The 22,609-nt window shown below is 36.0% G+C and overlaps 1 protein-coding gene across 1 annotated transcript in view; it reads left to right on the plus strand.

Annotated features, from left to right (window-relative positions):
- Positions 1-22,609, plus strand: part of LOC150104989 (electroneutral sodium bicarbonate exchanger 1-like) — a 510,613-nt gene that overhangs the window by 287,595 nt on the left and 200,409 nt on the right. Inside the window, exon 15 of the mRNA XM_090395098.1 lies at positions 10,805-11,101. Within this exon, the coding sequence (XP_090251224.1) occupies positions 10,805-11,101 (297 nt within the window). The remainder of the gene's footprint in view (positions 1-10,804; positions 11,102-22,609) is intronic.

The raw sequence follows: 22,609 nt of genomic DNA on the forward strand, positions 1-22,609 counted from the left end.
TGCCTTTGTACCCTATCCACAGTTAATTTATCCCCTTCAAATCCTGGGGACCAAATCTGAAAACAATAGTCTAAGTGTGGTCTGATCAGAGTCTTATACAACGGAATGATAACCATTTTATCTCTGCAGGTCAGTGTCCTTCTCATTATTGCAGCAATCCTCTGTGTTACCTTCACCACCTTTACAATATGTCCCCTAAATTGTCAAGTCATCAGTATTATAATTTATAATAGTCTGTGTGTTATAATTTACTGCATACAGTAAATAGAATATGTTTTAAAGCTGAACCTTAAAAGGATAACCTGGTTATTTAGAAGGATAAAATATTAATTTTTGCCCAAGTTGACAAATGGAAACCTCCACTAAAAAAAAATAAAATAAAAAAACTTTTAAAAAATCTCTGATAGTGATATCATTAAGTCACTTTGAATAGTGGACATTGCCTTGGTATTACTTTGCCTTAAAACATACAAGATATCAGGATCTGCTTTAAAAAAAACAAGGCATTTGAGGATAGAAGGGAACTGTATGCGAGAGACTGCTTGCATTTGAATGAGGGAAAGACGAAGGCATCTGGAGAGAGAGAGAGAGAGAGAGATGCTGTTTTCTGAACGATTCGGTGTGTCAATGCAGAGAAACTAAAATACCCAGGATGGATGGTAGGTAGCAGGGGTGGCCTCTTGTGGGAATGGGTGCTTGGGGGAAGGAGGACGACATCAGGTAACACTGAGTCCAGTGGGGTCTGGAGGGGATAATGATAGGTATAGAAGCAGTGACATTTTTATGATTTATACTAATGCCAGAAGTATCCAAAATAAAGGAGATGAATTGGTGGCACTGATAGCATCAGCCAGGGCAAAGATTATTGGGATTACTGAGGTGTGGTTGACAGAAGAGGATATAATAACAGGAATAGAAGTAGCAGGGTACAGCATTTTCAGCAGGATAGGAAGGGAAAGCTTGGTTGTGGAGTACTTCATATGATAAATAATGACTTATGTCCTCAAGAGTGGAGGCTTTGGAAGGCAGTGACACTAATGATTTTGAAAGCATATGGTGTGAGGTAGAGGTGGCCAAGACAGGATATTTAGTAGGGTGTTGCTACAAACCAAGGAGCACAGAGGGTGGGGAGCAGAAGATGTTTAGGCAGTTGAGCTTGGCAAGAAGAATGATTGTTATGGGAGATTTTAGCTACAGCAGTATAAGCTGGGAAGAGGAAAATGTACGTAGTAATAAGGGAATGGAATTTCTATTATTCTTGAGGGACAAATGTCTTAGGCAACATGTAATACAGGGAACAAGAGGTTCAAGAGTTTTGGATTTGGTCATAGCATCAGAAGAGCTGATAATAACTGAGATGACATCTCTCCCACCAATTGGAGACAGTGACCATGTGGTTTTGACTTGGAAGATGAATAGACATGCAGGAGTATCAAAGAGACAGGAATGTATGTGGAATTATAAGGTAGGTGATTATAATACTCTTAGATATCAACTTGGAGAGGTTTCATGGAGGGTGCAATTGGAAGGTCAGGATATCATTAGTGCTTGAGAAATTGTGAAGGAATATTTGTTAGCAGCTGTAAACTATTCCACGAGTGAAGCAGCAGAAACAATTTGGTGTACAAGTGGATGACAAACAATATCAAACAGGAACTGCAGTTGAAAAAGAAATTATGGAAGAGATATAAGGAGAGGAGTGGAGAGCAGATGCATGAAGAATATAAGACGCAGGCCTGGAGAGTGGACAAGTAAATACAGAAAATACACTAAAAAAAAATAAAATAAAAAAACTTTTAAGAAATCTCTGATAGTGATATCATTAAGTCACTTTGAATAGTGGACATTGCCTTGGTATTACTTTGCCTTAAAACATACAAGATATCAGGATCTGCTTTAAAAAAAACAAAAAACTGAGCAATTAATATTTTGAAATATATATTCACAATTATTTACATCTAAAAATGTAATAAGAGTTGTCTGAGACAGAAATTTTTAAAATATTTTTTCAAAATTGAGTGCAGCATTAAGTGACAGCAACAGGATATTTTTACCTTTGATTAGTATTTTTATTAGATTTCACCTATTTGCCAGCATTGTTTTAGGCTATTTGGTTTTCCTCTTTTTATAGAGGCAGTGTAACTCACACGCTTACTTATGAGTGCATGTCATTGAAACTATAACAAAAGGCAAAAACATAGTCCTATTTTAAATGGTCTTTTTACTGAATGCCTTACAGTACTGCCAAATACATCTCTGTCAATGTAGCATGATGCTACATAAACTGGCTTAATGTTATCACTTTTTGTTTCTTAATGCGAAGATTCTCAGTTAGTATCAAGAATCTCCTTTGGTTGAAAAGACTGAGATTTGAATCCCATCTGGGGTGCAAAAAAATCTTTATCAGGGCTTTTCAACTGAAGGTGAGTTAGCCATCATATGGAGGTTGAAGGTTTTTTTCCTCCCAAAACTCAGGTTTTTCATCCTGCACAACATGCAAACTGGCTAGAAGAACATATGCAATTTACAGACATAATATACTGGCCTCATAGCCTAGTTGCTTGGATTGTAAATCCAAAATAGTCAATTATTTCTTAGCATGAATGTCCATTCGTCATTTTATCCCTCTTTTAAACAGAATCTTTTCATATATATATATATATATGGACAGTCATAAATTAAGATTCTCTATTTTATTTCTATACATAATGAAGGTATAAGGCTCTCAGGCAGTATTAATAACTTAACACGTATAAAACCAACAGGAATTACTTTAAAGAATTAAAGGTATAAATATTTCATACTGAAAGTAACAGTACATCATTGGTGTAGAACAAACAGTTAAAGGAATGGAATACAAAGGACAGAATGGTCAATGGATCACCAATTAAATTGTTGCCGCATTCCAGAAGATTAATTAAAATAATATTAAATAATTCTTTAAAGATAATTATTTCATTGATGGTTGCATAAGATAAGAATTTCCCAAACTTTTGGGAGAGTAAGACAGTCATTTTGATTCAAATTCGGTCGATACAAAAGGGCTTCACAACTTTCTTTAAAAAGGCGTTCATATTTAAATCTGCATCTGTGGAGCAGACAAGCTTTATCCCACTGGATATTATGATTAGTGTCAACGGTATATTGTGCTAGACCAGACTTATGAGGTTTCATGTATTCGTTATAATACTGATGTTCCTTCATTCTTTTTTTCCACAGAATGGTCTGTTTGTTCAAAGTATGATAAGTTACATTCACATGGTATCTGGTTAAACACCAGCCAATGATAGAGGTGCCAGTTTGTCTTTTGTAGATGGCAAAAAGTGAGAAATTTTGTTGATGGGAAAATATGTGGGATTAAGATGATACTTCAAAATTCTGCCAATAGGTTCTGAGATGCCTGAAATGTAAGGGATTGGAACTCTGCAGTCTGTTGAAGAAAACTGGGGGTGTTGGGACATAGGAGTCAATTATCTGCTGGATTTGATTAGGGTTGTAACCATTAGATTCTATTAACTTTTTTTATAGTGAAAAGTTCTTGTTCTAAGCTTAAAGGAGAGGAGCACACTTTATGTGCTCTATTAATTAAAGATTTGATAATGCCGATTTTTTGAGAGGTGTGATGAGTAAATCCAGAGGGTAATCATTATATAGTAAGTTGACAGAGTCAGCTAATGAATTATTGGTAAAAAGAGAAACAATATCAATACTAACTAATAAGTCAGACTCTTTGATTTGAACTTCTTTGATTTTTTCAAGAAACTGTGTCGAATTTTTGATGAATGATCTAGAAAGTCCAGTAAGGGCAGTTAATGAAGTGACAAAAATTTAGCAATTCGATAAGTGGGAGAGTCAATACAATTCACGATGGGTCTTACTGGATAACCTTCTTTATGGATTTTTGGAAGGCCATATATGCAAGGAGTTCTTTCAAAATGAGTGCGTAGTTTATCCACAGTGTTTTGATCCCAACTGATAATGTCATCAAGCAACTTATTTAGTTTTTTAATTTGCGAATTTGTAGGATTATGTTTGATTTCTTGATAAGTGGAGGTATCTTGTAAAAGACTGGTTACTTTTCTCTCATAGTCAGTCTTATCCATGATCACTACAGCTTTTCCTTTAATCAGATTTTGAAATAGATATTTCATTATTTTTCTTAATGAAGTTATCGCATGGATTTCAGTACTCGATAAATTACATGGCAGTAACTTGCTTTTGAAAAGTGAGGCAGCAACTTCAAATCGTAGTTTTATTAGGATCTTTGCTAGAAAATCCTGACAGATTACGTTCGATATTATACAAAAAATCAAGATAACGAATGCGTTTAGGTATTACGGCAAAATCAAGGCCTTTAGCTAATGCACTAGTTTTAATGTCAGATAAAGGGCGTCCAGAAATATTAACAATCCAATTATTCGTAGCAGTGTTGTCAGAGGTAACGTTTTTCTTTTGCTTATGGTATAACGATTCATATTTTTGCATAAGTTTACATGAATGTTTTTTATAGGAACGGGTTAACGATTGTTTAGACACCCAAAGAACGATATCCAGTAATTCGTCATCAAGAACAGCTGAAATTTTTCTTTCAAGATCCAAAATAGAATGAATGTTAGATGCTAAATCTTTTTTAGTCACCCAGAGTTGGTTCTGTATCAAGGAAAAACTTGCACGAACATAAATTGCATGAGCTCTGGGAGACTGAATTGTTTCTCTAAATCTAGCAAACTTAAGAATGGCTTTTGTATCACGGCATTTTTTGAGAAAGGCAATCCGTGCACGAAGCTTACATTGTAAAACCGATAACTTTCCTAATTTTCCTGTTTGTTTAGTAAATTCTTCCCAATGAAGGATAATAAGTCTAATCTATAGAGGTACCTGTGGCATAATATATTAATAACTTAACACATCTAAAACCAACAATAATAACTTTAATGAATTAAAGGTACAAATATTTTGTATTAAAAGTAACAGTACATCATCATCAGTGTAGAAGAAACAGTTAAAGGAATGGAATACAAAGTACAGAACCGTCGGTTCTGTACTTTGTAATTTATCAAGTGCTGAAATCCATGAGTTAATATTAAGAAAAAATAAATAATAATGAAATATCTATTTCAAAATCTGATAAAAGAAAAGAAAAGATGTAGTGATCATCAATAAGACTGACTATGAGAGAAAAGTAACCAGCCTTTTACAAGATACCTCCACTTATCAAGAAATCAATCATAATCCTACAAATTCGCAAATTAAAAAACTAAATATGTTGCTTGATGAAGTTATCAGTTGGGATCAAAATTTGATCATTTTTAAACATTTTGTTTAAAAATGAAAAAAAATTGTTATTTTTATTAACTAAATAACAAATAAAATCCTTTTAAACTGATATAAAAGTTGTAGAAAACAAAACAAATATTGCTTCAATTTTAGCATACAGTAATTTACTTTTTACTAAAGTAGTCTTTTAGTGTTCATTGAACCATCCTTGTCTTCTTTGTCTCACGTTGATGCTTCTTTCCAAATTTGGGTCGGCATTTCGATTTTTCTCACAAAAGTTGAAAGGTCAGCAAAGGAAAATTCTTCCATCATGACATCAGTGGGGTCATCTTCGTCTTCTTCTGCTTCATAGGCTCGTTGTTGTTCCAACTCCAAAAAGGTTTCATCATCCATATCATTTGAATGAAAATCAATACATTCTTACAATTTAAACTTGTAAAACCAAGATCTTTGCCCATCTGCACAATTTCTGTTGATATTTCCTCTTTCTGTTGCAAAGGCAACAAAGTCCTTTGAACAATGCGGCAAGATATTATTCCATACGGCTGTCATGTTGCTTCGAGTCACCTCTTGCCAAGATTCATAAATATTTTGAATGGCATCTTTTATGTTCAATTTCTTCCAAAATTCACTCCAAGTCCAAGAATCTTCTTCTGCTGCAGCTTTAATAGCTTGAGCAAAAGTTCATCTTAAATAGTAAGCCTTGAAAGTGGAGATAACGCCTTGATCCATTGGCTGCAGAATTGATGTTGTGTTTGGAGGGAAAAAATGAATCTTGACATTTTCATCTAAGTCAGTCAATAGAGTTGGATGGCCTTGGGCATTGTCTAATAAAAACTAAATTTTGAAAGGAATATCATTCTTTTTACAATAGCTTTTAATTCAGGGCAAAAACAAGTTTTAAACCAGTTTTTGAAAATTGAACGAGTCACCATGCTTTTTTATTCGAACGCCAATGAACAGATAAATTATTCTTTGTAAAGCCCTTAAGAGCTCTGGGGTTTTCCACTCTGTACACTAACAGTGGCTTCAATTTTAAATCACCTGATGCATTACCCTCCTAGTAAAAGTGTCAATCGGTCTTTTGACACTTTATACCCAGCTTGTGTTTTTTCCTTCTCTGCTAGAAATGTGTGCAATGGCATTCTTTTTCTAGAACAAGCCAATCTCATCAGTGTTAAAAATTTGATCATCATCTGTGTAGCCTTCCTTCTCAATAAGCTCCTTCAATTCATTGGGAAATAATTCTGCAGTTTTAGTCAGCACTTGTGCTTTCACCTTGGATTCTTACGTTATGGAGTCCCATACGCTTTTTGAAATTGTAGAACCACCCGCGACTTGCTATAAAAGTTTCACAGGTTGTTACCTCCTTCATTTTTGCTTTCATTTTCTTTTATTTTGTCATATAGACTTGTTCCTTTTGCCTGGATTATCATTTGACTCAAAGGAAGTTTTTTCTGATTACAATCTTCAATCCAGATCATTAGAAGGCATTCCATATTTTCCATTGTAGAAGATCAATTTCTCACGATCACTTTTGACATATAAGAAGGGGTGCTCATTCCATGTTATTTAATCTTTTCTTTGCTCTGAATAATTGTTCGTACAGATGACTCATTCATTGAATTCTCGCATGCTATTTTAGCAAATGAAGCGCCATTCTCATGACATTTTATAATTTCAAGTTTCTTCTCTAATGTCAACCACTTGCGTTTTTTTGTTACTCCAACAGTGTCTTCTTTGTTTTTTCTCTTTTCCCTCATACTTAAATAATAAAAAAATATTAAATACTAATATTAACATAAATAATAAAATGCCGCAGGGAAAGAATGTGGCTACGTGAGAGCCAATTGAATAACTACTGCATAAACGTAGCTCTCGACTGTCACTTGCAGTGCCCAGGAGTCGCCGGTCAGTGTTGACAATGTTAGTGTAATAATGATAAGTGTAATAATAAAAACCGCATTAGACCAAAATCCACGTTGTTCAAAACCATGCTATACAAGGTATTCCTGTATATGATGATTACCTCCGGATATTGCAAAAATTTTTGATTTTGTCATACATTCAGGATATTTCAGCTGGAGAAACAAGATCTACAAAAGTTGAAGGTACTGCCATTGGTAGTCCTCTGTCTCCACCTCTGGCAAACTATTTTTTGAAACATCTGGAAGATGTTTTCATCCATTCATCCCCAACCCTCTCTTTGGTTTCATTATGTCGATGATGCTATTTGGCTACATGCTGAAGAGGAACTTACCACATTTCTACAACAGATAAATAGCCTTCACCCATGCATTCAGTTCACCATGGAAAAAGAAAATTCTGGTAGTTTACCATTCTTGGACATCCTTCTTACACGCACATCCTCTGGTACTTTGTCTACAAGTATCTATTGAAAATCTACCTTTACTGGCAGATACATTCATCAAAAGTTTACTCATCACACCTCTCAAAAATTGGCATTATCAAATCTTTAATTAATAGAGCACATAAAGTGTGCTCCTCTCCTTTAAGCTTAGAACAAGAACTTTTCACTATAAAAAAAGTTAATAGAATCTAATGGTTACAACCCTAATCAAATCCAGCAGATAATTGACTCCTATGTCCCAACATCCCAGTTTTCTTCGACAGACCGCAGAGTTCCAATCCCTTACATTTCAGGCATCTCAAAACCTATTGGCAGAATTTTGAAGTATCATCTTAATCCCACATATTTTCCCATCAACAAAATTTCTCACTTTTTGCCATCTACAAAAGACAAACTGGCACCTCTATCATTGGCTGGTGTTTAACCAGATACCATGTGAATGTAACTTATCATACTTTGGACAAACAGGCCATTCTGTGGAAAAAAGAATGAAGGAACATCAGTATTATATCGAATACATGAAACCTAAGTCTGATCTAGCACAATATACTGTTGACACTAATCATAATATCCAGTGGAATAAAGCTTGTCTGCTCCACAGATGCAGATTTAAATATGAATGCCTTTTTAAAGAAAGTAAGTTGCGAAGCCCTTTTGTATAGACCGAATTTGAATCAAAATGACTGTCTCTCTCTCCCAAAAGTTTGGGAAATTCTTATCTTATGCAACCATCAATGAAATAATTGTCTTTAAAGAATTATTTAATATTATTTTAATTAGTCTTCTGGCACATGGCAACAATTTAATTGGTGATCCACCGACCGTTCTGTCCTTTGTATTCCATTCCTTTAACTGTTTGTTCTACACTGATGATGTACTGTTACTTTCAGTACGAAATATTTGTGCCTTTAATTCGTTAAAGTTATTAATATATTATGCTACAGGTACCTCTTAAGATTAGCTCTCAGGCAGTGAATCACTTGATAATTTCTTTGCATTAATGCAGTATTAGTTGGAAAATAGTAACTGTGCCGAACTTAGGGTGAATAATTGATTTTCTTTAAGAAAAAAAACATATACACACCACACATCCACTAAGCCTCATTGATGTGTGTATATGGTATTAATGTCCGATATGTGCAAACACCTTTAACTTCTTCAAGCTACTTTGCTCATTTAATCATTTGTGGCACTACTTCTTTGGAAATTGCACTTATGAGGGTTGTTTGAAAAGTTTGATAAATTTCCAATAGATGGCAACACAATTTGTTCATTCATATCAGTGTCTGCACTTATCGTCTTTTTCATGACCCCTGGCAAGATTTTAGCCACGTGGAATGCATAGTTCTCATTTGGCAAATATTTAAAATGACTATGTTTGCATTTTTCATAAAAACGGAGAAAAACAAGTTTCATTCAGTGATAAAACGCTTTTATTTGAAGAAGTGGATGGCCTCGCAGATCAAAGCTGAGTTAGATGCAGTTTGTGGGGGCTCTGCACCAGCATTAAAGACTATTTATTTTTGGATAAATAAATTTAAATGTGCTCGTAAGTCCATCGAAGATGAAGCACGCTCTGGATGCCTGACTGAGGTCACTATGAAGGAAATGATTGACAAAATTCATGGTATAGTTATGGAAGACCACCGAGTGAAGGTGTGCGAGATTGCTGAGATTGTATGCGTCTCAACTGAATGGGTGTATAATATAATATCCTGCATGAAAAATTGCACATGAAAAAGCTGTATGCACAATGGATGCACAGTTGTTGACTGTCAATCAAAAATGCATGTAAAAATACATTTCAATGCAGTGTTTGGCGATGTTTAATAACAATTCAGTGGAGTTTTTGCATTAATTCGTAACTATAGATGAAACTTGGATCTACCAATACACACCTAAGTCCAAGCAGCAATTAAAAGTGGACAATGCTCAGTGAAAGAGTAGCGAAAAAAGCGAAGACCGTTTTGTCAGCTGGAAAAGTGATGGCCACTGTTTTTTGGGATTCCCTAGGAATTATCATGATAGACTATTTGGAACGAGAGTCTATTATGCGTCATTGTTGGATTATTTAAAAGATGAACTGAAGAAAAAACAGCCAAGATTGGCACACACAAAAAGAGCTCTTTCATCAAGACAATGCATCGTTCCACAGATCAGCCATCGCAATGGCAAAATTGTGAATTGAGGTTCGAATTGGTTCCACATCCACCGTATTCTCCAGACTTGGCCCCGTGTGACTTCTTCTTGTTCCCAAACTCAATTTGCTTGGTGGAAAAACATTTTCTTTGAACAAGGATGTCATCAAGGCTGTCAATGTTCAATAATGACTGTTTTGTACAATTTGACAAATCCTACTTTTTAGATAGGATGAAAAAATTGGAAACTCGCTGGACCAAATGTGTAGACCTCGATGGAGACTATGTTGAGAAATAAAGGTGATTTTTTCCAAAAAAATGTGTTTAACTTATTTTTTTTATCAAACTTTTCAAACAGCCCTTGTAGTTAGTACAAGTGCTATACACAACTATGGTAAATTTCCACTAGGATTTCGGTGATGGAGGGAATTGTCCATAGGAAATGAATTGCTGCTCAACTAGCGTCCTTCATGTGCAAGTTAAATAATGGTCACTCACTTGTGGAATCACATGTTAATGAATCTCTAAGCCATAGCTCTCCAGAATAGTTTATTATATCAAAATAAAATAAGGAACTTTACTTTTCTTGTGAATAAAAGAAGCTAATTTCACTTCACTTCTTTTATTATTCATATGATGTATGTATTCATTAAAGCCATTTGTTTATTAATTAAAAATTCAAGTGAAAGAAATTGTGATTTGTGGTTCATCCTTTATTGAGAAATGTAAAAATAGTGATAAAGAAAAACTTGTTAATATAATATTTTAATTTAATTAAATCTTTGAAAAAAAAAGATTTTAAAACACATTTAACATCAGATAGTCATGGTAATTTTCATGACATTTAGCAAGTAAATTATTGCTTCAAAGGTTGCTTTTTATTATTTTTAATCTGTAAAGTTAACCAAGATAATTAAATTAGTCCTTTGGTTATATTATTTTAATATAAACATCTAATGATGTTTTGTGGTTATATATATATTAGATGTTTGCAAAGTATTATTTTCTTATATTATAGGTAATTAATATAAAATTCAAATATCCACTTGTCCCCACCAAGCATCAGGTGCATCTTCAGGAATGTGTATGTATTCAGAATTCAACTGTAATATCGGTTCCTGTGTATAACTGGACTGCATTAAATAGCATGAAAGAAGAGTGCAAAGAATATTCTGGTATATTAACTGGAATGGGATGTGAAATGCCATATTCTGTTCCAGATGTCTTCTTGTTTTGTGTTATTCTTTTTGGTGCCACTTTTGCCATTTCTGTTTTTATTAAGAATGTAAAATCAACACATTACTTCCCACTGAAGGTAAGTACTTTTTTTTGTTGTTATTTACTATTAACTTTATTCTAAAAATAAATGGAAATTATGAAAAATATAATTCTTAAATGCCTTGATCATTTACTGAATATGAACTGATATTTGTAAATATGTTCAGTTCTGTGATTATTCCTCATTATGAGAATCTTTCTTTCTCTCTGAAACACTGGAATTTAAAGCTCATTATTAATGCAAAGAACTTGCTTACACTTTTTCTGAGCAGCACTAAGTTAGTTGGAGCTTAGATGGGGGATCGTAGATTTCCCCTGCATGTTAACTGAAATGTCTTTTTAAGTTTTGCAATTTCTCATGTGTGGGATTTGTTCTATATGTGTATGTATATATATATATATATATATATATATATATATATATATATATATATATATATATATACCGTATTTACTTGAATATAACTCGCTTGCATATATCTTGCACCCCTGATTTTACTTTATGAAAAAAGAATTTAAAAAGTTTCGCATATAGTTGGTACATGTAAAAAAATTTAAAACTTTAAGATAGTGAATGTTATTATGGCAGTTTCAGATATTATGGAATTTGGTTGAAGACAATCAGCATTTTAAGTCAACAATCATCGGCTTGCCTTTCTTGTTGAGTCACATGATCTTTTGTTAATATCACACCAATCATATGCATAGTGATGAAAGCAACCATTGACTTCTACTCAATTTTGGATTGCGCAGGGATGGATTAAGATTAAGAGAACCATCATTATAACTGTTGTGTAACTGGATTTTGAGAGCTTCGAACATGATTTCACCAGAGTGGCCAATTGCATAAATAACGTTGATAATTAAAATTTAAATGCATTCATTTTATAAATACTGTGAGCAATTATAAATTATAATGAATACTGAGGATTTAATTATAAATGTCAATTTAATTTTTTCCTAAAAAACTTTACTTTCCTAAAATCCCCGCATATATCTCGCATCACAGTTTTTAAACTTTAATTTTGGGTGAAAATGTGTGAGTTATATTTGAGTAAATACAGTATATATAAAAATCTAACATTAACTAAGTAAAATAAAATTCATTTAAAAACATGCTTCTAAAGTTTTGTAAATATATATGTAATTATTTAAGGAGGAAATTTAGAAGAAAATGAGTACAAGGTTTATATTTTTATATCGAAAGAGTCCGCATGGTTAGCCTAGTGGCTGTGCGCTTCGCAACCATATACTTGGGGAAGGAGTGTTCTAGGTTCGATTCCTGTCAGAGACATGAGAGCTCCAGGATCTTCCTCAGCAATAGCTAAGTTAGCCAGTCCTGGGCATGGACAGTAGAGTTTTTTCCCCAGTTTAGCTGGGTTTTTTCATTTCGGAAGCAGGCAAACCGGCCCCGTGAACACACATGGACTACAGTCATGAATACCTCCAATAGGGATGCAGCAGAGGAGTGGCATGCCGACTGCATTATTTCACCGTGACTCCTCATTAGGAGGAGACCCAACCCATCTGAATCAGATGAAAAGGAGCGATTTTGTTTTTATTATTATTAATTTTATTATTATTATTATTATTATTATTTTATTATTATTTATTATTCTGTGGATTTTTCTATTAAGAAGGGGTATGTACGGAACTACAGGTTAGGCAATTATAACAAGCTTCGGAGTGAGCTTGCAGCCATCCCATGGTAGAACATGTTGCAAGGGAAAGATGTTAGCAGTGCTTGGGATAAAATCAGCAGGTATCTGAGGAAAGCAATATCAGATTGTGTCCCCATGGTCAGGAGGTCAAACAAGGCAGGCATTAAATGAGCAGTAGTATCAAGCTTGATCTGCAAAAAAAGAAAATGTTATGGAGAATTTACAAGGAGAAAGGCAACCAGTACACCCATGAGCAGTACAAGGCTCAAGCTAGGAAGGTTACCAGCATAGTAAGGAAAGCTAAATCAGATTATGAGAAGACCTTATCCAAGGAGATCAAGGGTAATCCCAAAGAGTTCTTCCGCTATGTGGCAAGTAAGAGGAAGAATGACTTCGGAAGGATAACCTTAGTGGGTGCTGATGGTATTGAGGTGACAAAATCAGATGTAATAGTCGAGTTATTGAGTGATCACTTTTCAAAAGTCTATCACCCAAGTGAGGATATCTCTATACCTGTAGCAATACCTAATGTGAGAATTGAAGCTAAAGAATCAGAGGTATTATATATATTGCAAAACTTAAATGCAAACACTGCGGTAGGCTTAGATGGAATATCAGCTCGGGTGTTGCGAGAATGTGCAAATGAATTGTCAACCCCTCTTACTTGGATATTTAATTTAAGTTTGAACTCTGGTATGGTCCCTAGGGAGTGGAAGTTAGGCAAAGTGGTTCCTTTGCATAAGGGTGGCTCTAAAACTGTGGTATTAAATTACAGACCAATCACCATCTCAGGAGTAGTGGTAAAAGTATTGGAAAAGTTGGTTAAAGACAAAATTCAAGAATGGGTAGATCAGGATATGATACTCTATAGAGGCCAACATGGTTTTGTTAAAGATAGATCCTGCCTTAGCAATCTATTAACTATTCATAATAGAATAACATCTGAGTTGGACAAAGGAACTGGCTACACAGTGGTACTTCTGGATTTTGCTAAGGCTTTTGACAGGATACCCCATAGAACACTGTTACACAAATTGGAGCAGATGGGAATGGATATTAAATTGGTGATATGGATAGGAGAATGGCTCAGGGAGAGATACCATAAGGTGGTGTATGGAGGAGCCGAGTCCAGAATGAGGCAGGTGACCAGTGGTGTGCCTCTGGGCTCTGTGCTTGGGCCAATGTTGTTTAATTTGTATATAAATGATATAGGAAACGGCTTAAAGGGAGATATTCAGTTGTTTGCTGATGATGCAAAGTTGTGTAGTGCAATAAAAAATCAAGCTGATGTTGAAAGTTTGCAGGAGGATTTAAATAAGCTGGTACAATGGGCAAAAGATAATGGATGTCAGTTCAATGTCGAAAAGTGTAAAGTCATGCATTTTGGGATTAAAAGATTATCAGCTGTGTACTACATCGATGGAAAGGTACTCCAAGAGATTGATGAGGCTAGGGACTTAGGGGTATTGGTAGATAGGGAGATGAAGTTCAGAGGACACATTGCTAAGGTGTCCATGATTGCACATAGGATTACTTGGTTGTTGAGGAACACACTGACATCCAGAGATAAAGAGGTTATTATTCCCCTTTATAAAGCATTGATACTTCCACATTTGGATTACTGTGCTCAGGTCTGTTCACCTGGATTCCTTGGAGATGAGGAGGCTGTGGAGAGGGTTCAGAGAAGAGTGACCAAGTTGGTGAGTGATATAAAAAATGCTCCCTACGTTGATAGATTGAGAGCTTGTGGATTGCAGAGATTGGTTGATAGGCGAAGAAGAGGGGATATGATAGAAACATTCAAATTACTAAAAGGTTTTTATAGGATTGATGCAGGGGAAATGTTTCAGCTGTGTGATAGTGATGGAAGAACAAGAGGTCATCTCTGGAAATTAAAGAAGAGTGTGGTTAACTAAGGTGTCAGAACAAGGTTTTTTGCCTGGAGGGTGGTGAATGAGTGGAATTCATTGCCTGACTTAGTTGTGAGCTCTACGTCTGTAAATGAATTCAAGAAGAGATATGACAGATATTGTTTTGCTAGTTTGGGTCTCCCGCGATGAGTCTACTGACTCCATGGAGATACCCGTAATAATAATAATAATAATAAAATATACATCGGAAGATAGATAACAAAAAAGGACTATTTACATATTATAAGAATGTATATTACAGAGAAAAAAGGATTTTCTTTTTATATATACAATAGAGATGAGAGAAAAAAATACATTAGTTGTAGACAGGATGTGTCTTTTCAGTAAGAGTCAATATTACAGTTCAGTATCACTTTTAGTTATTTTTCAGCTGAAGTGCATTGTCGTCAGCAATTCAGAAAAGGGTACCAGTTGGGTTCCACTCCTCTATGAATTTTGCGACAGTTCCTGTTTCTTTGTAATAATCAAATTCCAGTGAAAGCCTGCTTTGTAGTTTCAGACGTAGGCTACACATGAGGATTTGTTCCGATTCAGTGATGAATGGGTGCTGGCTATTTCTTGTGTGCTTAAGGTAGAAACTGTAAATGACGGCCTTGGTGCAGATGAAGAGGAAATTGCATATTCTGTGTTTGTTCTCTTCTGTATGGACTAAATTCCAGTAGTCTTCTAAACTGTGTGCATAGTTATAGGTGCTAGAGGCTGTATTCAGGGCATAGGTGATCATCGCTTTGTTTTCAGGACCGGTTAGATATGTGTGTTCCAAGGTGCCTGAAACTTTGCAGAATAGACACTGATCCAATTGTCTTAGCTGAAATTTGTGGAGCCCGGTAGGAGTTGTCAAGATGTTATGCCATAGCCTCCACTGTATGTCGGAATCTGGTTTGGCACACCTCGATTTATGTGGAAGATCCCACTGAAAACTGGGTGGCATGTGAGCTTAGTAAATGAGGGGGTTAAGGATAGATATACAAAGGGCAAAGTTGGAGGCAGTGATGTGAGGAAGTGGTATATTTTCTTGTAGTTGGAGGGAAGAATTGGAAGTGAGGCTTCAGATGATGCAGATGAAAGGTATGCTCCCCACAGTTTCTAGAAGGGTTACACTGCTCTATCTTTCTGGAAGGGAGGGATAGATAGATTTTTTTTTATTATTTTTTTTTTATTGTAAACATAACTATCTTATGTACAGGTTCTCTGCAGTCAGGCAGAGAGGTTACATGCTGATTCTCTTGTTGAGGTATGTTACATCGAAATATCAGTTATAAGGTGAATTACAGTTGTTTTTTTTTTTTTTAATTAAAGCCATTAACAGTTATTTTGACATGATACTGTATAAGAACATAAAATCTGACATGTATGTGGAAGAACATAACAGTTACTATAGGGCAATATTATCTATTTACATGAGAGTGACAGCTGATTAATATTTGCACTGTTAAGCACAAAAAGCTGATTAATATTCGCACTGTTAAGCACAAAAATCTTTCTTCCCCCCTTTCTTTTTTTTGGGGGGGGGGATGATGTCACTTCTATGCTGGAAAGTGGACTAGGCAGTTGCCCTGCTCATCAGCCAGGAGTTGATTCCGTGGATTCCAGTCTTGGTGGAAAAGATCTAATGTGTTGTTTTGCCTGTAGTGGTGATGCTTGTGTAGGATCCGGCTTCTCACCTTTTGTTTGAAGGCTGCAAGGAGTTGGTCAGCTGCCTCTCTCTGTGAAGTTGTCTTGCATGTTTGAGGTAGAAGCTGTATATTACCGCTTTCATGATGAAGAGGTAATTGCAGAATGAATGAATATTTGACTCTGCATGGATGAGATTGAGATATTCCTCTTCTGTATGAAGACTACCACAGGTGAGAGCTGCCGTTTCCCGAGATAGATAGATAGATATCAAAAGATTGCTTTTAATATAAAAGCTTAATATTAAAGTTTTAATATTGTTAATAATTTATATTACTAATATTAGTTATTTAATACTATTAATATTAATGTTAATAATATTAATATATAAAGAGAGGGCAACTGGAGTTTTGGTCTTGAGCCAATTGTGGTAAGCAGAGGTTTTTTCCTTTACAGCATTGGCACACTTGTTAGGAAGAGGTCAAGTGTGTTGGCAGATTGGAGGGGATTGTCAGGCATTCTGGTGGGAAGATTGATGATCTAAGATAGGTCATTGCTGATGGCAAACACCTCAGCATCCCTGCTGCTTGATCGGTGAAACTGGAGAAGAGGAGCCATTATGAGTTGTGGACATATTGAAGCCCCCAAAGAAGGATAATCTCACTATTAGGGTACTTAGATTGCAGAAACTCAAGCTTGAGAGAGAGAGAGAGAGAGAGAGAGTTGAAGAGGTCAGAGTGGTTGTCGACAGAGTTTGGAGAGCAATAGAGGGGGCTTATAAAAAGGGCAGGTTGATTTGGTAGAGAAATTTTGAGCTAAAGCAGATCAGATAGTTGGAATTCAAGGATTTACAGTCTCTGGCATGGTATGTTGGTTCTCTTGAATGCACAAGTGCCACCCTTATGGCGGAAAGAGCTGTGTAATGTGTAGTTTGGGCAGTTGAGGTGTATGTTGAGGTTGCAAGTTGGGGAGTTCTTAAAAGTATAGTAATAGTAGTTCTGATTTAGATGACTGTGGGTGGTGGTACATATCCATTTGTATTGCTGTTTAGGTCATGAATGTTGGTGAAATAAATGTGGATTTTTTTTTGGGGGGGGGGGGAGAGTAAGAATTAGTACTGGTGGGTTGTTTGGTTGATTTCTGTTGCCCTTTATGAATTATTTTGGTTGGATTTTTGATGTTTTTTTGTGGGTTTATCGAACTATTTTGTGTGGAAGAATTTTCGAGATCCACAGTAAAAATGCATTTCTTTCAGTCGAAAGAAATGCATTTTTTAACTGAGAACTGCCAAAATACGTGGTTGCAGGACTTTTCAGTAGCTGATCAAGAAGTCTCCAAGTTCATTACTACTTTCTTCGGTCCTGTGTACTAACCAGCAGCCAGCCTGCAGAACTGTAGGTTTTACTGCTGTACCCCCAAATGGGGGAGAGTCCAGTTCCCTACAGTGAGATTGGTATGTCTTTGAGGGTATCACTCTCACTGCATGTGGGAACAGCCTGCAGCAGTTGCAAAAGAATCATCACTAAGTCCAAGTCAGACTTGAAAATGCTAGGGTCAAATGCTACAAACTCATCTCCTGTCCAAATGGCAGTCGCTCCTTCTAGTCCCTTGCCAAGATCATTGGGTGCAACTTCTGCTCACCCAGGTTTCCACCACTTTCGCATCCAGATGGTACTGTAATCACCTCACCAGAAGACAAGGCCAAATTACTTGCATTTCTTCTCTTAAAATTCCTGCATTGATGATCTGGGTAAAGTTCCCTCGACTCTACAAATAACTTCATGTCTCCCATAGTCTTCTGACAAAAAGAAATCCAAAGAATCCTTAACAACCTGAACACAAACAAGGCATCTACTCCTGATGGTATCCCACCTATTGTATTAAAGAATTGTGCCTTGGAATTAACACCTATCCATTCCTCCTTTTCATTTGACAAACCTTTTAGTAGTCAAGTATTAGATTTCGGGGTGCTTAAGGGTCAAAGCTGTATAACTGAGAGGAGACCTCCACATAGCCTTTAAAGGAATGTGGAGAACCGACCAGGGCTTCTGACCTAATGTCCAATCCTCACCTTCTCGTGGTGCACCCTGTTGGGTATCTACTTTGATACTGAACGAATGAGGATGGGCTGGCAATTTGGGATTTAGCCAACCAAATTGTATTCTTATTGGTTAAACCAAAATAAAAAATGATGGTACGACATGACAAAATTTCATGCCAGCTGGGGCGTTGCCCGGTTAAACAAGGCCCCCGTTGTTTTCGCCAGGGAACCAGGGCGAACAGCGAAAAGTCAGCTACAGGAACAAATGTGAAAACAAACCCCAATTCAACATCAACAGAGTTAAAGATTGGTACTATCAATGTAAGAAGCCTGAATGGCAAAGAAATGGAGCTAGCTGAGGAATTAGATAAGTACCAGATCGACATAATAGGGGTGACTGAAACAAAAAAGACCAAAACTGGTGAGATCTTTCTGAGCAATAAATACAAAATGTTATATTCAGGCAATGACAATCAAGGAAAAGAAGGGGTAGCCATAGTATTCAACACAAAATACGAGGCTAATCTTCTTGAATGGCAGTCAGTCTCAAGTAGAGTAATGTGGGCAAATATGAGAATAGGGAACTGGACAATTAGACTTATTTGTGCCTATGGTCCCACAGAAGGTTCTACTAAGGTAGAAGTGGAGGAATTTTTTGATGCTTTAGAAAAAGCAACTGACACAATGAAAAAGGAAAAGTTGGTCCTTGTTGGGGATCTAAATAGCAGAATAGGAAATGATTGTGAGACATACACAAATATTTTGGGAAAATTTGGAGAAAAGAGCAAAGCTAATAATAATGGCAAATACCTGTTGGATTTCTGCTCAGCATGTTCCAACATAAAAATGTGCATGTTGTTTATTATTTTAACGGTATAATAGAACACAGAAACTAAGTAAATAATTAATTTATTAACTTGATGCTGATATTTCGCTGGTGTTATAACCAGCATCTTCAGAGCACAAAAACACTGTTTGTCACAATACACGAGACTAAAACAACATCGTGTACTTAAACTACAATTTTGTTTAAGTACACCATGTTGTTTTAGTCTCGCGTATTGTGACAAACCGTATTTTTGTGCTCTGAAGATGCTGGTTATAACACCAGCGAAATATCAGCATCAAGTTAATAAATTAATTATTTACTTAGTTTCTGTGTTCTATTATACCGTTAAAATAATAAACAACATCTTCGACGAACACATAAGTCTGTCCACACGTATAAAAATGTGCACAAATTCACATGGAGAGAATAGGCTAGGAATAAGAAAATTCTCATTGACTATGTTATTGTTGATAGTGATGTTTTCTCCCTGGTGCAGGACACCAGAGTGTACAGAGGATTTGAAATTGGAAGTGATCACTATTTAGTCTTGAGCAGGATAAAATTAAATTTCATATTGAAAAGAATAACTTGCAAGAAAGTTTTAAAGCGAATAAAAGTTGAGCAGCTCTCAGATGCGAACTGTAGACTAAAATACAGAAAGATTATTGAAAATAAATGAAAGAATTTGAGAACAGGAATGAAACCTTGGAGATTCAGTGGCAAACTCTGAAGAAAACATTGATTGATTCTGCCAGAGAGGCATGTGGTGAGGTTGTGTGCAAGGATAAAAAAATCAGAACTCCCTGGTGGACACAGGAAGTTAAAGAGGCAGTGAAGGAAAAGAAGAAAGCATATCAAAAGTTCCTGTCAAATAAGTCAGCTTTTACTCTTACAGAATACAGAAACAAATGTAAGAAAGCTAAACAGTGTGTAAAACTAGCTAAACAAAAGTCATGGGAGGACTTTGGCAAGAATATAGAAAATAAATATCAAGAAGGTGGCAAAGTATTCTGGAGGTTGTTGAAGAAGCTTAAGAATGGAGGAAAAAGTGCTGTAAAAGGAGTTAGAGATGATAAAGGTGACATGAAAACAGGAGAAAAAGATATCCTTGAAGTATGGAGTAATTACTTTGAAAAACTGCTTTGAAAAACTGCTAAATGAAATAAGCAGTGATGACAGCACAGTGATAAAAAACACTGACCAGGCATGCAGTCAGGAATACATATCCATACTTGAAGTAGAAAAAGCCATCATAGGCTTGAAATGTGGAAAGGCAGCAGGAGTAAATGATATTCGACCAGAAATGCTGAAGTATGGTGGTATAAAAGTCTTACAGTGGCTGCACTGCATAGTTCAGAAAGCTTGGACAGAGGGACAAATTCCTGATGATTGGAGTAGAGCTCTCATAGTACCCATATATAAAAAGGAAATAAAACTGAATGTGAGAATTACAGAGGTATTTCCCTACTGAGTGTTCCTGGCAAGATCTATGCCAGTATACTTGAGAAACGGTTGAGAAGAATTTTGGAAGAAAAGCTTGGTGAAGAACAATCTGGATTCAGGCCAAATAGAGGCTGTCAGGATCAGATCTTCACTTTACGACAAATAGTCCAGAAAGCATGGGAATATAACAAAGATCTGTATTTAAGTTTTGTCGATTTGGAAAAGGCATATGACAAGGTGCCAAGAGAGAAGCTATTCAATACGCTACAGTTATATGGTGTCAATGGGGCATTATATCAAGCAATACTTAGTCTTTATTTGAGTTGTAAGTCAGCAGTTAGAATTGAATGAAGTACAGGAAGATGGTTTAATGTTAAATCTGGTGTGAGACAAGGATGTACATTATCCCCTCTGTTATTCATTATCTATATGGATCACATTATGAAGGAAAGTGGTATTAAACCTGATATCAAAATTGGAGATGTTAATGTCAGTTCTTTGCTTTATGCAGATGATCTTATACTTCTAAATAAATCCGCTACAAGTCTGCAAGATTCTCTGACTAAATTGAATAGCTGTTGTAATAGATATGGTATGAAGGTCAGCAATAAAAGACAAAGACATTGAAAATAGGCAGAATCATTGAAAATGTCAACTGTGTTGTGAATGGAGAACCTGTGGAACAAGTAAAACATTTCAGCTACTTAGGCACGATTTTTACTGAAGATGGTAAATTAAATATAGAAATAGACAACAGAATCAGCAAAGCTGGTATGGTGGGAAGTCAATTGAATAAATTCATATGGAATAAGAGAGAAATTAGTCGGAACACTAAATTAGCTGTATACAAGACAGTGTTCAAACCAGTTTTATCTTATGGATCTGAGAGCTGGGTCAGAAGTAAAACACTTGACCAAAGACTAGAGACCGCAGATATGAGAGTCCTGAGAAAGATTATAGGAGTGAACAGATGGCATCAATGGCAATATCATATTAAAAATGAGGATATTAGGAAATAACTTGACATTGTCAGCATCCAGGAATGTGTTAGCAGAGCTAATCTCAGGTGGTATGGTCACTTATATAGAATGGGAGAGGAAAGATTAGCAAAACAAGTGTTCTCTGCCAGGTTGGCAGGAAAAGAACCCAGAGGAAGACCAAGATATAGGTGGATTGATACGGTACAATGTGCCTTAGACGATAGAAATATAAGATCTGATAATGTTGGAGTCTTGACAAGTAACAGACTGATTTGGAGGAAAATTGTAGATAGGAAGTTAGTAATGATGTAATTTTTTCATGTAGTACTGTCATATCCTGTACACCCCTTGAGGGTACATGGCAGGACTTTGATGATGATGATGATGATGTATTAGATTTCTCAAGATCTACCATGACCAGGGACCTGAACTCAAATCTCCTAGCTATATCCAAGGGGAAAGGACAACCTTGTAAACTTCAATACCACCAAAACATGGTCCTGTCTGATTGCTTGCAAGAAAGAGCTTGCATCCCTCCCCCCTTACCTTCAGTAATACTGAGATTTCCAAACATGATCAGATTTCTCTTCTTGGACTGACCTGCATCACCGATCTTTCCTGGCACAACCACATTTCAACTATAGCTTCTGCTGCCACCAAAAAACTTGGTGTACTTTTTTTGCACAAGACACTACTTCACACCTTAATAGCTGCTAACTCTATACAAAGCCCAAATCCACTCGGCCATGGAATATTTCCATGGAATATATCACCAAAATACCCTCTATGATTGCTCGATTATATCCAGAAGAGAGCAATCTGGCTAATTAATGATCCCTCTCTCACAAATCCCCTTCAATCCCTCTGTATCGGAGACATTCAGTTTCTATCTTATGCTTCTTCTACAGATACTTTCATGGACATTGTTCTGCTGCATTGGCCACTATTATTCCTCCACTCTCCTCCAAAATCATTAAAACGAGAGCCTCTGTTAACCAGCACCCTCTTACAGTCATCTTGAAACTCACCAAACCAACTTCACTGCC

Source organism: Typopeltis vanoorti, chromosome 7, assembly GCF_054136105.1.
Source record: "Typopeltis vanoorti isolate ZY-2024b chromosome 7, IOZ_Tvanoo_1.0, whole genome shotgun sequence".
NCBI lineage: Eukaryota > Metazoa > Arthropoda > Arachnida > Uropygi > Thelyphonidae > Typopeltis > Typopeltis vanoorti.